This window comes from Chamaea fasciata, unplaced genomic scaffold (assembly GCF_029207755.1).
Source record: "Chamaea fasciata isolate MVZ Bird 193981 ecotype frontalis unplaced genomic scaffold, bChaFas1.0.hap1 SCAF_29, whole genome shotgun sequence".
In the NCBI taxonomy this organism is placed as follows: domain Eukaryota; kingdom Metazoa; phylum Chordata; class Aves; order Passeriformes; family Sylviidae; genus Chamaea; species Chamaea fasciata.
The window spans coordinates 2,301,914-2,318,224 of record NW_027094114.1 but is presented as its reverse complement, the minus strand read 5'-3'; the positions used below and the strand labels follow the sequence as shown (position 1 = coordinate 2,318,224).

Here is a 16,311-nt window from a genome sequence, read left to right as displayed (position 1 = left end):
CTCCTGCCTGGCCCCTCCCTGAGGAGGCTGGCAGGCCCTGCAGCTTTGTGCCATTTGTCCTTGCTGCCCCTCCCATCCCACTGCCCCACAACCAGCCCCGAGCCACCCGGGAGGGACAGGCCCTGCTGTGCCAGGCCTGGGCTCAGGGCTTGGCCTTTCTGCTCCCTCCAACCAGCCCAGGCCTTGCTCAGCATTGCAGTTCCCTGCTCACAGCCTGCGGCTCCCTGCAATCCTGGCCTCAAGGATCTGCTCTCAGCAGTCCCTGGGGAGCCTTTGGCACTCCCTGCCCTCAGTGGGGCCCAGGGATGCTCCAAGGGACTTGGAGTTTTGCTTCTGCCTCCTTGAGCAGCTTCTCCAACCCTCTCTCCATGCCTAAGCGTCCTGGACTCAGCCCCAAATCCAGTGTGGGGCTCATGAAAATACAGAATACCTTCACGAGCTCTTTCTCTCTTTTCAGTTGTCTTCAAGTCTCCAGGGCTTGTGCAGCTGCTTGGAGTCAGTTTGGAGTTCTGTTAAGGAGGGAGATTGCCAAGTGCATCTCATGATTTTTTTTTTCTTTTTTCTTTTTTTTAATCAAGGGCACTTTTTTTATATTTTAGTTCATTGAAGAAGTGACAGAAGCATTCCCCAAGTGATCTTAATTCGGAATGTCTCCTTAGGAGGTCTGGGCATGGTGAAGAATGAGCCCCTTGCAGGCTGACCTTGTTTGGAACACCTGCTCCTCACCCCAACCTCACCATATCTAACCTCACCCACCAAGGACTGACATCACAAAACATAAAAAAATTATGTTTTTTAAAAAATAAAATGTAATTATTTTTAAATTATAATTATATTTTCCAGATTCATAATGTTATTACTGTTCTTTACATACCTAATTTTAGATTTATATTGAAAAAGGTATACATTTTTAGCAACTAAAAAAAAATTGGCCATTTGTTCTAAGTAACACTATTCCCTTCATTAATTCATTGACCTCTATTGGCTATTGATTTGTCCCTTCTTATGCTAATTAGTCCTGGTTTTAGTCCTTTTGTAACCGTATTCATCATTTTCTCAGAGAGGGTAAAAGGGGCTACTTTGGGGTCCACGGAGACGTTTCTGGGGCACATTTGGGGATGTTTTGGAGCTGGGGAAGGAATTTCTAGAGAACTTAAGGGTCTGGAGGACACTTGGGGGAGCCGCGTGGGCCCTTGGCGGGGCACTAAAGGATTCTGTCGGATAATTCGGGGTCCGGGCGGGCACTTGGGGGGCCCTGAGGGGACTCTCTGTGGCGCGGGGGATGATGGGAGTTGTAGGCGCGGGTAGAACACGGTGTAACGGGGCCGAGGAGCATCATGGGAGTTCGAGGCACAGCTCCAATGGCTGTCGGTGGGGCGCGGGGCATGGCGGGAGATGGAGTCACAGCTGGAATAGGGCTCTGTGTGCGCCGCGGAGCATGCTGGGAGCTGTAGTCCCGGAAGTGGCTCGAACGGGGCGTTTGGGGTCCAGGAAGGCGCTTGGGGGACACTTTTGTGTCCGAGCCGTGACTTGAGGTCCTCTGGGGGAACGTGTAGGGTTCGGGAGGAATTGGGGGGAACTTGGGGAGCTGCAACCGGGCTCTTGAGGCTGTTACAAATGGCAGGACACACAGTTTCCTCCTTTAAATGCCTTAATTAATAAACAAGGGTCTCGAGGGGTGGCCTAGGCCGCTGCTGCTCTCTTTCGTCCACACCGCTGAGGAAGAGGTGCAATCCACTTTGCTGCTCGTGCTGCAAAGTGAGAGTTCTTGCCTCGTGGGGTTTCCAAAGATCTGTTCTTGGCTCATTGAGTCCAGGGGTGTTTTGCTCTTTAAGTACTTTGTAAGTTACGGTGAGATACAAAAGGCTTATGAAAACCCTTGGCATAAATACCCTTGTGTATGGTCAGTCTAGTGCTGTCTTTGGCAGATTTAAACTTTGAGTTGGCTCGTTTTCGCCAGGGGCTCTTGGTGTTGATATGGTCCCATCATGCAGCTGGGTTCTTTAATTCCCATAAGGGTGGCAGCAGCAGCCTGACTGACAGGCCGGTTGTCAGCAGGAAGTAGGAAGAGGATCTGACAGGAAGTGGAGCAAGCAGGGAACAAGCCAATGGGACAGGCTGGGTGCAGGCAGGGTGCAGGCAGGAAAAGCAGCAGCAGAAATGGAGAGCAGTGATGCCAGGGAGCAGCAACGGTTTGACTCGACGGAAAGGCGACGGAATCAGGTAAGTGGGATTTTGGGGTAAGGGATACAGAGTGGACAAAACTGCCAAACAGCATTATAACTCTTGAACTAAATTTAACAAAACATTACAACTCTATAACCAACAACTTATAACTTCATAACAATTCTTATCTATCACAAGGCCATGGGGCATGGCAGGAATTTTAGGCACAGAACCGTGTTATGAGGGGCTCCGAGGCCAGGGGGGTTGATTGGAGATGAATTCCCTGAAGTCGCTCCAACGGAAATCTGTGGGATTGGAGCATTCAGGGGATCCAGGGATGCTTGGGGGGGGGGGGTGCTAAATGGACGCTGAGGGAACAGTTAGGGATCCTGGAGGGTCTGGGGGCCAATTGTTCACTTCAACGTGTTTCTTTGCTCGTGAAACATACGTATTGTATTTAAAACTTAATATTCCATAGGCGTAGGTTCCATAGGCATAGATATCAATAGGTCTAAGTTCAAAAGCAAATGTTCCATGTAACAGAATGATGTTCTCTACTGTTAAGAGCAAAATTAACCAAAACAAACAAAAAGGAGAGTGTTAACAATTGATGAGAAAGGAACAGAAAAGTTTGTTATGCCACTGTAAACTTTGAGTCTACATTTCAAATAGCAAAGGTGACCCATCAGAAGGAGGATTTCTCCTCAGAAGAAATGTCTTTCTAGAAGTTTTCTTTGTTGCAAGAAGCTGCCTCTGTGCCAGGAGCCCAGCCCAGCTCAGCAGCACAGACACAGCACAAGGACTTTAATGACTCTCCCGTGGATTTGGTGTTTACATTCAACTCTGTCCCTGAGAGAGTGTTCAAAAAACTTCTCAGAACTCAAAGTCAAATTGAAACACTGAAGTTTCTTGAAGTTTTAACGGGACCCACAGAGAGACCAAATGGAGGAAGTGTCCCCAGGTTCCATCGCTGCAGGCACTGATGACAGGTGGGGACAAACAAGGCAAAGGTGTCTGATGCTGAGCAAACCTGCATGTGTTCCAAAAATGCAAAGGGCCAAGGCCCAAGCCCCAGCCCCCGCCAAGGCACATCCTGTCCCTCCCTCAGTGCTCAGGGCTCTTCCCGGCCCACTGGGATGTGGGGATGTGCAATGCCAAAGGCAGCACCATGGGGCGGCCCCTGCCAGGCTGCTGAGCAGGGACAAGGAGGCAATGAGGCCCCAGGCCTGCAAGGGTCACTTGTCTCCTCCTCATGGCTCAGGCCCAGGCCCAGCAGCCATGGCCAAAGTGCTGCAGGAGTTGGCTCTGTCAGGGCCTTGCAGCTGCTGCCCATCCCTGTGCCCTGTGCAGCCCAGGCTGTCCCACGGTGTCCGTGCCCTGCGCCTGTGTCCCTGCAGGCTGTCGTCATCCCCCGGCTGCCCCACCTGGCTGGGCCCTTCCTTTGCTGACAGCTGTGCATCCTGCCTGCCTCTGCCTGGGCACACAGAGCCTTGGGCTGCTCCAGACTCCTTCGGAGGGACATGTTGCCCCACAGCCCTGCCCTGGGAGTGCAATTCCTTTCTCTTTGTTCTCAGTCTGGGCCTCCCCAGGTGTCCTTGGCATGAACTCTTTCTTTGTCTGGCTGTTCTCTCGTATGTGAAAAGGATCCACCATCTCTTAATCCACCCTTCAATCCCTCCCAGGGCTCTCCACTGCTGTCCTCAGTCTCCACTCCAGTGAGCACAGAGCTCCTTTGTCCCTCTATTGTGGTCATGTGGTTGAGGCCTCCAAAACCGATGTTGGGAGAGCTCTGGGCCCTCTCCAAGTTTTTGAGAACTTAAAATGTTCTGCTAATAGTTTAAGAAAATTACCAGAGGCTAAGGCCAGACAGACCTGTCTGTAATGGCAGCTTTTGTCTGGGAGGAATCGTTGGGTAGACAGAAGTTTGGATGTAGAATTCCAATTTTGGCCATTGGCACCTAGGTGAGAAAGGCAGTTTTAATCTACTGGAAGGAAAGCACTGAGCCCCAGTGTTTGGTAGTAGATGAGAGACAGCCCTTGGGAAGCAAAGGCCATCCAGACATGTCTCTCCTGGCAGCTTTTGGCTGGGAGCAAACCCATGGATATAGGGAACTTTTCAGGGGTTTCGAATTTCAGCCATGGGCACCTGGAAATAGGGATGGTTCTTTTCCATAGGAAGGAAAGCACAGGGCCCCAGTGCTTCTGTGGCAGATGAGTAGCAGCCCTCTACATACAGCTGGACTGGTCAGGAGGACCCCAAGGGGCCAAACCAGCCAGATCTGTTCCATGTTCCCTTGGTTCCATGAGGCCCGAGGCCTGTAGTGTCATGTGGAGAGTGTGATTGATAACTGGCTAGCTGCAAAAGGTCACGCAGACATGAGAGAGCTTTGCTGAGCACACCGGCACTCTCATGAGAACCAGCAAGGCAGTAAGCTTCGCATGTCCTTGAGCACAGCTGAAATACGATAACAAGACCTTGTAGCTGAAAGATATGAGGGAGAAGCACGGTAAAACTAAAACTTACTCAAACTACGTAACCACAAAGAAATGTAGAAAGAGGCGTAGCTGATTTTTAGTCTGAGCACCAATCCTGAGCTTACTTTTGCAATATGCATGAGCTTATTAGTGTTATTATAAAAGCATTGTGTGAATTATCAATAAACGAGATTTGCCGATCACTCATATTGAGTGCCACATTTCTCCCGCCGCGGATTTCCCACAGTGTCACAATGTTCTTCTCCCTTCTGAGGTGTCACAATGGCCTCTGGCTTCCATGAGGCCCAGCAGGGTCACAGTGGCCCTTTGGTTCTGTGGGGCCCTGCAGTGTCACCATGGTCTCCATGATTCCATGTGGTCTTGCAATGTCACAATGGTCTCCATGGATCCACAGTGCCCTGCAGGATCACAATGGTTCACCTTTGGTTCCACCAGGCCCTGTAATGCAACAATTGCCTCTTGGTTCCACAAAGCCCTGCTGCTTCACACTGGCCCCTTGGTCCCATGGGGCCCAGCAGTGCCACAATGATCCCATTGGTTCCATGAGACCCTGAGGTGTCACAATGGCCCCTGGGATCCATGGTACCCTGCAATGTCACTGTGGCCCCTTGGTTCCATGGGGTCCCCATCGTGTCACAATGGTCTCCATAGGAATGAAACAACCGAGCCCCAGTATCTCAGGGGCAGATGAGCAGCAGTCACCAGAGGCCAAGGGCAGCCAGATGAGATGGTGCTGGCACATTTTGTCTGGGAGCAATCCTTGGATATAGGGAATTTTATAGGCGGAATACCAAGTTTGTACATTACCACCTAGAGGAGGAGGATGGCTCTTTTCCATAGGAAGGAAAGCATGGAACACCGATGTCTGAGGAGCAGATGAAAGGCGGTCACCAGAGGCCAAGGCCAGCCAGACCTCTCTGTCCTGGTAGCTTTTGTCTGGAAGCAACCCTTGGATATAGGGAATTTTGGAGGTGGAATCCCACATTCAGACATTTCTGTGTTGATAAGTAGGATGGTTCTTTTCCACTGGAAGGAAAGCACAGAGCACAAGTGTTTCAAAGGCAGAAGAGGAGAGAGGTGGATCCTGGGATGCCAAGACAGCCAGAGCTGTTCGTCCTGGCAGCTTTTTCCTGGGAGGAATTCTTGGACATACAGAATTTGAGAAGAGGAATCTCAATTTTAGCCATGGACACCTTGACAAGAATGATGGTTCTTTTCCATTGGATGGAAAGCACTGAGCCCCAGTGTTTCAGAAGCAGGTGAGAAGCAGCCCCCAAGAGGCCAAGGGCAGCCTGACCTGTCTGTCCTGGCAGCTTTCCCTTGGGAGTAATCCTTGGATGTACGGAGTTTTGGAGGTGGAATCCCAGTTTTGGCCATGGGTGCCTGGTGGAAATGGATGGTTTTATCTGTAGGAAGGAAAAGCACGAAGTCCAATTGTTTTGGAAGAAAATGACAGGTGGCCACCCATAGGCCAGGCCAGTCAGACTTGTCTCCCCTTGGCACGTTTTGTCTTTTTGTCACCTTTTTGGGGCAATCCTTGGACATAGGGAATTTTGGAGGTGGAATCTCAATTTTGGCCATAGCTTCTGGGGCAGGAAGAAGAGTACTTTATATTAGGAAGGAAAGCACAGAGCCCCAGTACTTCAAAGGCAGATGAGAACCAGATCTGTGGAAGCCAAGGCCAGCCAGACTTGTCTCTCCTGGCAGCTTTGGTCTGGGAGCTATCCTTGGATATAGGGAATTCTGGAGGTGGATCCCCAACTTTGGCCATGGGCACCTTGAAGTGAAAGGTGCATTTTTCCCATAGAAAAAAGAAGCACATGGTCCCAGTGCTTGAATGGCAGATGTGAGATGGACCCCAGGTTTCCAGGCCAGCCAGATCAGTCTTTCCTGGCAGATGTCATCTGGGAACAATCTTTCCATTTGAGGAAATTTGGAGGAGGAATCCCAACTTTAGCCACAGGCCCTTGGAGGAGAAGGACAGCTCTTTTCCACAGAAGGAGAACACAGAGCCCCAGAGCTTCCGGGGCAGATGAGCAGCAGCCCTCAACATGCCAAGGTCAGCCAGACCTGTCCATCAGCCCCTGGGAGGCCAAACCAGCCAGGCCTATTCCACGTTCCCTTGCTTCCATGGGGCCCCTGAGTTTCACAATGGTCACCTTGATTCCATGAGGCACCATGGCCCCTCGGTTCTGTAGGGTTCTGTACTGTCAGCAATGGTCTCCTTGGCTCTGCAGTGTCACAGTGGCCACACAAAGGCCCAGGAGCTTAAAAGACGGATCACAAGCTCAGCCCATGGTGTGGACCCTCCTTCTCCTGGGGTTTATGTCTCACCCACACTGGAACCCAAGCAGTTGCTAGCTATATGTGTGTCTTTGGATATAGATCTTCTGTCTTTCTCAATCTCTCTTTTTCTTCTCCTTCTAATCCTCTTTACCTGAAACATTTTTGGGAAATTTAACATCTTTATTGTTTAACGGTTTCCAGGTTATAAGGGTGTCTTGGTTTGGAAAAGACAGGTGTTTACTAGGGAGGGGCAGGGAGAACTGAAACCCCCTCCCTCAAATTATTATAATTTTCAATTTTGAGGGGGCTCTTAGGCAAAGATATGGGGATAGGAATAACAGTTCTTTTCTAGTATGTATAACAAGGCAAACAAACAACAAGAACAACAGCATTAACAACAAAACAGAACCAGGAACCTTGAGCGTCTTTGTTTCAGAAAGCTTGGGGCAGTCTGATTTTGGTGCCCCTGCGGGACTCTGAGAGCACCAAGCTGGAACAGTGAAAAATCCTGGGCTGGTGGGTAAGGTATATCAGAAGCTCCACGGTGGTAGCTGCATTGGCAGGGACGTCCCGGCAGGACAGGGGAGTGCAGGCCCACAGAGTAGCAAAAAGGGCTGTGCCGAAGAAGGGGCAGTGGTGAGACAGGGCCGGCCCAGCTCCAGCAGGGCAGGAGGAGGCAGCCCTGAATTCCTGGGAACACGAGCAGAGGGTAGATTTCCCAGGACCGGACTTGGTAGTGTCAGTGGATTCCTCCCACAGCATGCAGCAGCCTGGCCATCCTCTCTCCTAAATACGAGGGCAAGAGACAGCGTAGCTGCCCCCAGCCCCATCCTCTACCTGCCCCCAAAACTCAGATTATCTTCCCCCTCCGAGGGAAACTCCCAGAGACAAAAGAAGTGTAGTCCAATGCTACACTTACTCTCCTGACTTCTGGCTACTGCTTTGTTTTAGTCAAGCACCCACAAGTACCCAGCAGTTAGTCTCCGAGCAAGTTATCGGACAAAATTCTGTAAGCAAAAAAGAAACAAATCTAACCCCCAACGATATCCACCCCAATTTTTTCCCCATACCAACATATTACATTGAATTTAAACCTTTAAATAATATACATACATTCGCTACCTTAATTATATACATATATACATGCAAACATGGATACAGACACAGTGTCACGGGTAGTTCTCCCTAAAACAAGGGTCCCTTGAGGTATGCATCGGATCTCTCCATCCTTTTGCATCACCCACCAGCTGCAACTTTGTCCCTGAGCAAAGACAACCCCACGGATGGGATTGTCTTTGCTGAAGGCAGAATTAATCCAGTTTTTCCCAGCATATCTCTCATGTGTGCCACTGGAACCTTATCTCCATCTATTGTTCTCAGGGGCTCAGATTGGGCAGGGCTGCTCTGTTGGTGGAACCTCAAGAGTTCACCAACCAGGTGGCCTTTGCTAATTAATCTCCCAGTTCTTGAAAGTCTCCCCATCCAGTGCCTTCAAAATGGTTGTAAGCAGGTCATTGCACCATTCAACTTTCCCGGCCACAGGTGCGTGATAAGGAATATGGTACACCCACTCCATGCCATGTTCTCTGGCCCAGGTGTTGGTAAGGCTGTTCTTGAAATGAGTCCCATTGTCAGACTCGATTCTCTCAGGGGTGCCATGTCTCCACAGGACTTGTTTTTCCAGGCCCAGGATAGTGTTCTGGGCAGTAGCGTGAGGCACAGGGTGGGTCTCCAACCAGCCAGTGGTGCCTTCCACCATGGCCAGCACATAGCACCTTCCTTGGAGGGTTTGGGGAAGGGTGATGTAGTCAATCTGCCAGGCCTCCCCATGCTTATATTTGGACCACCGCCCACTATACCATAGGGGCTTCACCCGCATGGCTTGTTTGACTGCAGCACACGTCTCACAGTCATGGATAACCTGAGAAATACTGTCCATGGTTAAATTCACCCCTCAGTCTTGTGCCCACTTACAGGTGGCATCTCTGCCCTGATGACCTGAGGCATCATGGGCCCATCGAGCTAGGAACAACTCTCCCTTGTTTTGCCAATCTAAATCTATTTTTGACACCTCTATCTTTGCAGCCTGATCTACCTGCTCCTCATTAGCCCGACTCTTGGGGACATGGGCATCTACATGGCGGACTTTCATAGGTAGCTTCTCTGCCCAAGTAACATCTCACTGTTCTCTAGTGGCAATGTCTTTCCATTCATCAGCAGCCCAGATTGGTTTTCCCCTCTGCTGCCAGCTGGCCTTTTTCCACATTCCCAGCCAGCCCCACAGAGCATTGGCTGCCATCCACAAATCAGTGTAGAGGTAGAGCTTCTCTCTTTCAGCAATGTCCAGGGCCAATTGAACAGCTTTCAGTTCAGCAAGTTGACTCGATCCACCTTCTCCTTCAGTAGCTTCAGCGGCCTGTCTCCATACTCCCCTGCCTGGGGCTCCACACAGCTGCCTTCCACCTCCAGTTCATCCCTACGATGCGACAGGAGCTGTCAGTGAAAAGAGCGTAGAGTGTTTCTTCTGCTGGCAGTTGGTTGGACAGAGGAGCTTCTTCAGCCTTTGTCACTTGTTTCTGCTCCTCTTCATCAGTGAGACCAAAGTTTTCACCTTCTGGCCAGCTTGTAATTTTCTGTGAGTTGGCTATAGAAACCCCATTAGGTAACACCATGTTGTCTAGCTTACCCTGGTTTGGATGGCACATGGTTGTGGCTGTATTCCTCCCATTTGCAGGCCCTTATCAAAACATGGGCCCTATAACTAAGGCTACTGGGTCTGTTATCTAGTTTGTTTTATGGGTTGATAATGTCGGAGTCCAGGGCATTCCTCTGGATGCCCTGGGAGGCCACAGACCTGAGCAAGAGGGTTTGAGATCTGTACAGGGGGGTTTTGGAGCTGTACAGGGGGGTTGGAGACCCTGGCACGGAGCTCAGGAAGACACTGTCTTTGACTTCAGTCCATGGGAACGGCTTCCAACATTGAGGGAAGAATTACAAACCACAAAGATGTGAAAAAAGTAGTTTAGTTTGGTATAGGATGAGAAATGATGTAGTTTTGACTTTTTAGAATATAGGTACATGGGGTCAAGATGGAGGACTTAGGGTGTTGCCCTTAGTTCTTCCTTCTTCTCCCCTGGCCTCCATCTTTTGGTGACGGTGGCAGAAAGTAGTTTAAGGAGATTGGATCAGAGTAAAGTTGACCATTTTACTATAGGTGGAATATAAGTGTAAACAGGTGATATGTAACTTTCTGTATAAAGGGACTGCAACGTCCCACTGTGGGGGGAGTCGCCTCGTGTCCCAGCTGCTGTTCAGATCTCCACTGGGCACGGAGAACATTTTAAGATATGAAACAATAAACAACGCAAAATATCAAGAGAACAAGACCTTGAGGACTCCACTTCTTTCTTGCGATCTGGCTCGGGGCTTTCAGAGGGAAAAAAGGCTTTTTACCATCTTTAAGCTCAGGTGAGGAGACCAACCCAACAGATAAGGTGAGGAATTCATGGATTTTTAACTTCTGCTTGAAGTTAAAGCACATAGATACACGGCTATCACACTCTAAGTGTATGTTTTTGGGGTTACTTTAAGAATGGTACTTTCTGTGAGGAAATGACAGCAGGGGAAGTTTTCTCCCAGCCCTTCAACCAGTTCTTTGTGCCTACCCCACCAGCTTCTGAAGGGCTCTGTCAGCCCCTGGAGTGGACACACAGGCTGAGCCAGAGGTGAGAATGGCAGAAGAGGCTGAGCTGAGAGGGACCCAGAGGAATGATGGAGTGCAGGCAATGGCGGCCTGGGCATCCCTGGGAGGGGTGTCCAAGAGCTCATGGAGCTGCGCCAGCCTCGGGGCTGTGATTATTCCCTGGGGAGCCTGGTCAGTGTCCCAGCCCCCTGTAGGGGAAGGAGCTTTCGCTGCTCTCTGGCCCAGAGCCAGCCTGGCCCAGCCCCAGCCGTTCCCTGGGCTGCTGTCCCTGCTCCCCCGGGGCCCAGGTGGAGCTGCCCCAGCGCCGGCCCTGGCAAGGAGCCGCAGCCCCCGGGGAGCTCCGAGCTGCGTCTGCTGGGCTGTGGCCGAAGGGAGGCAGCGGCCACAGAGCTGCGGGGAAAGGTCCTGGCCCTGGCTCTGGGCTGGGCCGGGGCCACGGGGAGAAAATCAACTTGCAGCTTGTGACCCACAGCAGGGAGGAGCAGTAATTGCTGGCTGAGAGAGACTCTTGCCAAGGGTCTGCAAGGAGAGGACACAGGGAAGGGCTTTGTGCTGCCGGGGCCAGGCCGAGATGGGATGTGGGCATGGACTTGTACCCTGGGAGGGCGGTCGGGCCATAGCCCAGGTTGGCCCGAGAGGCTGCGGCTGCCCCCGAGGTTTTAAGTCCTGGTTGGAAGGGACTTCCTGCCCAGAAGTCATGGGATGGGATGGGATGGGATGGGATGGGATGGGATGGGATGGGATGGGATGGGATGGGATGGGATGGGATGGGAGGGAATGGGAGGGAATGGGAGGGAATGGGATGGGATGGTGTAGGGTACCATGGGGTAGGGTGGTGTGGAGCGGTGATATGTAGGGATTGCACTGTGGGGGTGGTAAGAAACTTGGCAGGTGTAGGGATTGCAATGAGGTATTGGGTAATTTTTGCTCTTGGAGTAGTGGGTCTAGAGGAAGAGAAAGCAAGAGGCACTTTTTGGAGGCTCCTGTTGCTTGTAGCAATTTTGGGGCCTAGAAGTGCATTCTGGGAGATCACAGTGAAATTGGCAAGGCAGAGGTAAAGGTCCCAAGCTGTGCAGGGCTGAGGTTACGTGGCAGTGATTTGGGGAGGATAAGGTCACCACATTACAGAAAGGGAGGAAGGAAGAAAGGAAGGAAGGAGAGAGAGAGAGAGAGAGAGAAAGAAAGAAAGGAAGATTAAATAAAAGGGACGGAGGGACTACTCCCCAAGAAACTACTGGGCAAGATAATATTAGGCAAGAAACTAATCCCCAAGAAACTATTGGGCAGGAAACTACTCTTTTAAAAAGTACTGGGCAACAAAGTGTTTGAAGTGCAATCACTGTGCTTTATGGCAAGACTGCAGGAAAAGAAAGAAGCAGAGAAGGAAGGATAGAAATGTTTGTCCAGACTGTGAAATTATCGCCCTTGTTTTTGCCATGTTCCTGTCTCAGCACGAAGAGCTGGAATTCTGCACCAGAAAATGCAACAGCAGTTACTGAGTTCATCCTAGAGGGTTTCCCAGAGCATGATTCAAGACTGCGGATGTTTTTATCTCAGGTCTTTCTGCTCATGTACCTGACAACAGCGATGGGGAATGAAACCATCCTTTTCCTCCTGTGTGTGGATCACCACCTGCAAACCCCCAGGGACGTTTTCATCTGCAGCCTGGCCTTCCCGGAAATCTGGTTTACATCCTCCACAAGCATCAAATGGTTAGTGATGCTGAGTTCTGGTCAGAACACTCTCTCACTAGGCAGCTGCTTTGCCCAAAACTATTTTTATTTTGCCCTGGGCTGCACAGAGTTTTTCCCTGGTTGTCATGTCCTTTGACCGCTGTGTTGCCATCTGCCAGCCTTTGCTCTATGCTGACATCACAAAGCCTCAGCTCTGTGTCCACCTGGGTGTTGCTGCTTGGGTCCTCAGCTTTGTCCTGCTGAGCTACCGCTGCTCTTCCTCTCTGTGCTGTCTTTCTGTGGCTTCAAGATCCCCCATTTCCTCTGGGACAACTCCCCCTTGTTCAAACTGTCCTGCTCTGACACCAGCCTGCTTTGGGAAACAGACTCTGTCTTCTTACCGTGTGTCGTGCTGGGCTCCTTATGTTTGACTCTGGCATTTGACATCTGCGTCCTTTTCTGTGTTCTGCATCTTCCAGCAGCCTCTGGGAGGAAGAAAGCTTTGACCACGTGTTCTTCCCATCCCATCACCTTATCCATTGCCCGTGGGAGCTGCATTGCTCTCTGCACGTGTCCTGCAGAAGATGTTTCCTTGAGGACCAACAGAACTGGAGCTCTGCTGAACACAGTCCTGTTCCCATTCCTAAATCCATTCATCTGCAGCCTTGGGAACAAATCTGTGATCCTGGCCCTGAACAAATCCATTGCCAGGCCAAGAACAAAGCCTTTCCTCTAAGCATTGTGCATTTCTGGAAAGCCATCTCAAGGATCTGGTATCATCTGTTACACAAAACCAGTGCCTGTGTGTGCAGCCTCCAAACACGGCTGCCTCAGGAGATTGATGCTCCTGCTGGGTTGTGTCAGGTTAAGAGAGAAGAGACTCATCTGCACTCCCAGACAGGGCACCAACAATGGCAGCAGGACAAACTCAGTTCATTCTCTGCCCGGGCTGCTCCCGGGCCCATCTCAGGAGAGCCACCAGCTCATTAAGAGCCCATCTCTGGAACAGAGAAGAGCTCAGAGGAACAGTGGCAAGTGACAATCCAAATTACAGCTCCTGAGCGATGGACACCTTGTCCCAGCTCCTCTCCTGGGACAGCCATCAGCCCTGCTTTGAAACCCCAAAGTTTGAAACTCCAAAGTCACCCTGCCAGTAAAGAAAGACTTTCTCCTGTGCAGTCTAAACCCTCCCTGGTACAGCTTTGAACCATTCTCACACGTTCCATCCCAGGATATCAGGGAGAAAAGAAAGGGAAATGCAGGGCAGAGCCAGGGGGGCAGCGAGATGGGAGTGTGCAGCCTGCAGGGACACAGCAGCAGCTGTGGGACAGCGCAGGACAAGCTGTGCTGGACGTGGCCAAGGGCCCGGCAGGCCTGGCAGTGCCCAGGAAAAGCCAAGTCTTGGTGCCCTGGGGCACCGCAGGGTCTGTGCCACCAAGGGCTGGGAGGGGCCACCTTGTCCTGAGGCCCTGGGGCCTCCTGGCACAGCCCCAGCAAGGCTGGGCACTGTCACCCCCTTGTCCTGCCCTCAGCATCCCCCCACATCCATCCCAGTGGCCCCAGGGATCTGCTGGGACCAGTCCCTGGGGAGCCTTGGGCAGGAATGGCCCTGGGGGGCTCCTCAGTGCTCCCAGGGACTGCAGGTTTTTCAAAGCACTTTGGGTTTTGCTTTTGCCTGGGAGTCTCTGAGGGGTTTGTGCAATCACGGCCTCCAGTTGTCTGCTGTAATTAGTCCCTTGAGATGTTTTGTCACTAACAACACTCAGTGGGGCTCATTAATGTTTCAAGTTACTCAAGAGTCATTAAAGTACTACTTTCTGACACTGAATCACTCTGAGAGGTTTGTGCAGTCATGGCCTCCAATTATCTGCTGTAATTAGTCCCTAGAGAGGCTTTGTACTGACACTCAGTGGGGCTCATTAATGCTCTGAGATACTCAATGTCTTTTAAGGTACTTGGGGTTTTCCTTCCCACACTCCGTCTCTGAGAGGTTTCTGTGCACTCCAGTTCTCTCCTCCAAGGAGTCCATGAAGAGCCTGTGTTGGGGATGGACCTCAGTGGGACCCAGGAATGCTTTGAGACACGCTGGGTTTTTCCTCTGACTTGGACTCCTGGAAAGGTTTGTGCCATCTCCTCTCAGGCCCTGAGGGCTCAGCACCAAATGCACCACGGGGCTCTTTGGGATCAAGCAAGTCCTGACAAACCACAACTCTGCCTTGATTTCCCTCTGCTCTGGTGCAGTTCATTACGAAGGTGTTGTACTGCAGTTATGGAGAAAGATTTCAAAGAGCTTCTAAGAAATTCACATTCCTGTTATAAAGGGTGTGTTTTATTACTGTTCTCTTTAGAGGAGAGGTGATTGCAGCATTCTGTGATTGATATTGATCCAGGGCCTCTCCTCAGAAGGCCTGGCCTGGTCAGAGAAGCTGTGCCTTGAGGTCTGACCCAGTGTGGACAACCTTGTTCCACATTCCCCAAGCCCATCCTGCCTGTCCTCACTCACCTGGGACCTGCTTTGCTCAGAGAGCTGCCTCCTGCACTCAGGCAAAAAAGGGGTTTTCTATTTTTTAAGCAATGTAAACCTCTTAATTTTCCCCACTGAAAACAGACATACTCCTCAAGTGTGTGCCAGCCCAAGGGGCCACCAAACCACTCCAGCCCTGCCCTGGGCCGGCTGTGAGGGTGGATCAGCATCCCAACCTGCCCTGGGCCACTGCAAGGGGCTGTGGCCATGGACACTGCACTGACCCCACTGCTGGGTTTGGGAGCCACGGCAACCGGGAGCAGGTCAAATGTCCGTGGAAACACTGGGGAGGACTGGGACATACTGGGGGACACTGGGAACACTTTGGGAGACACTGGGACATACTTTGAGTGATACTAGGGGATACTGGGATAAACTGGGGACAATGGCAACACTGTAGGGTAGACTGGGGGATACTGGGGCGTTCCATGAAAGATATTGGGGGAAATTGGAAGGGAATGGGAATGAACTCAGGTGTATTGGGAGGGACTGGGCTGTACTGGTGATGAAATGGGCTGTAAAGGGTGGGACTGAAGGGGCACTGCGGTAAAACTGGGCTGTACTGGGAAGGACTAGAGGGGTTGAATCTGCTGTTCCCGCCTCCGCAAACTCCCATTTGCCGAGGCTCCCGCCCGTCAACGCCAGCAGCCAATCAGTGCTAGGAAACCGGGGCCTCGGGGCGGCGCCTGGTGTCGGTGCCACGTTTCGGTTTTGCCTTCAACTCCCGTCATGCACCGCGGCCCAATTGAGCCCCATTGCACCCCGGACTACAATGCCCGTCATGCCCCGCGCTCCACAGAACCCCGCCCCCGTATCCCCCCTCCTCCCCATGTGTACCCTACGTTTCCCCCAGACCCTCCAGGATCCCTAAGTGCCTCCTCAGTATTTATTTGGAACCCCCCGAAATCGTTCCCGACTCCCCTGAATGCTCCCAACCCCAGAGATGCCCGTTAGAGCCACTTCTGGGAATTCATCTCCGATCATCCCCCGTGCTCTCAGAGCTCTACCGAACAGTCTCGCGCCGAAACTTCCTGCTGTGCCCCGTGTCCTAAAGCGCCCGGTTCGAGCTCCCCAAGTTCCCCCCAATTCCTCCCGAACCGCACACGTTTCCTCCGAGGGCCTCAAGTCGCGACTCGGACGCAGAAGTGTCCGCCAAGCGCCTTCCCGGACCCGCCGCAGCTCCGCTTTATGCACTTCCGGAACTACAGCTCCCAGCATGCTCCGCGGCGCACCCAGAGCCCTATTCCAGCCGTGACTCCATCTCCCGCCATGCCCCGCGCACCACCGACAGCCATTGGAGCTGCGCCTCGAACTCCCGTTATGCTCCGCGGCTTCCTTACACCGTGTTCTACCCGCGCTTACAACTCCCATCATCCCCCGCGCCCCAGAGTCCCCTCAGGGCCCCTCAAGTGCCCGCCCGGACCCCGAAGGGCCCCAGATTCCCCTCCCTGACCTCCAAGTTC

At 51.8% G+C, this 16,311-nt stretch overlaps 1 protein-coding gene across 1 annotated transcript; it reads left to right on the top strand.

Moving 5' to 3' along the window:
* Nucleotides 1–11,473: 11,473 nt before the first annotated feature.
* On the top strand, nt 11,474–13,027 carry LOC136302450 (olfactory receptor 6F1-like; the record flags this gene model as incomplete). Its single annotated transcript, XM_066205941.1, is given in 4 exon segments — nt 11,474–11,478; nt 12,103–12,459; nt 12,461–12,591; nt 12,594–13,027. Coding segments are annotated over 4 exon segments (927 nt in total), but the record flags the coding sequence as incomplete, so codon positions are not given.
* Nucleotides 13,028–16,311: the final 3,284 nt, after the last annotated feature.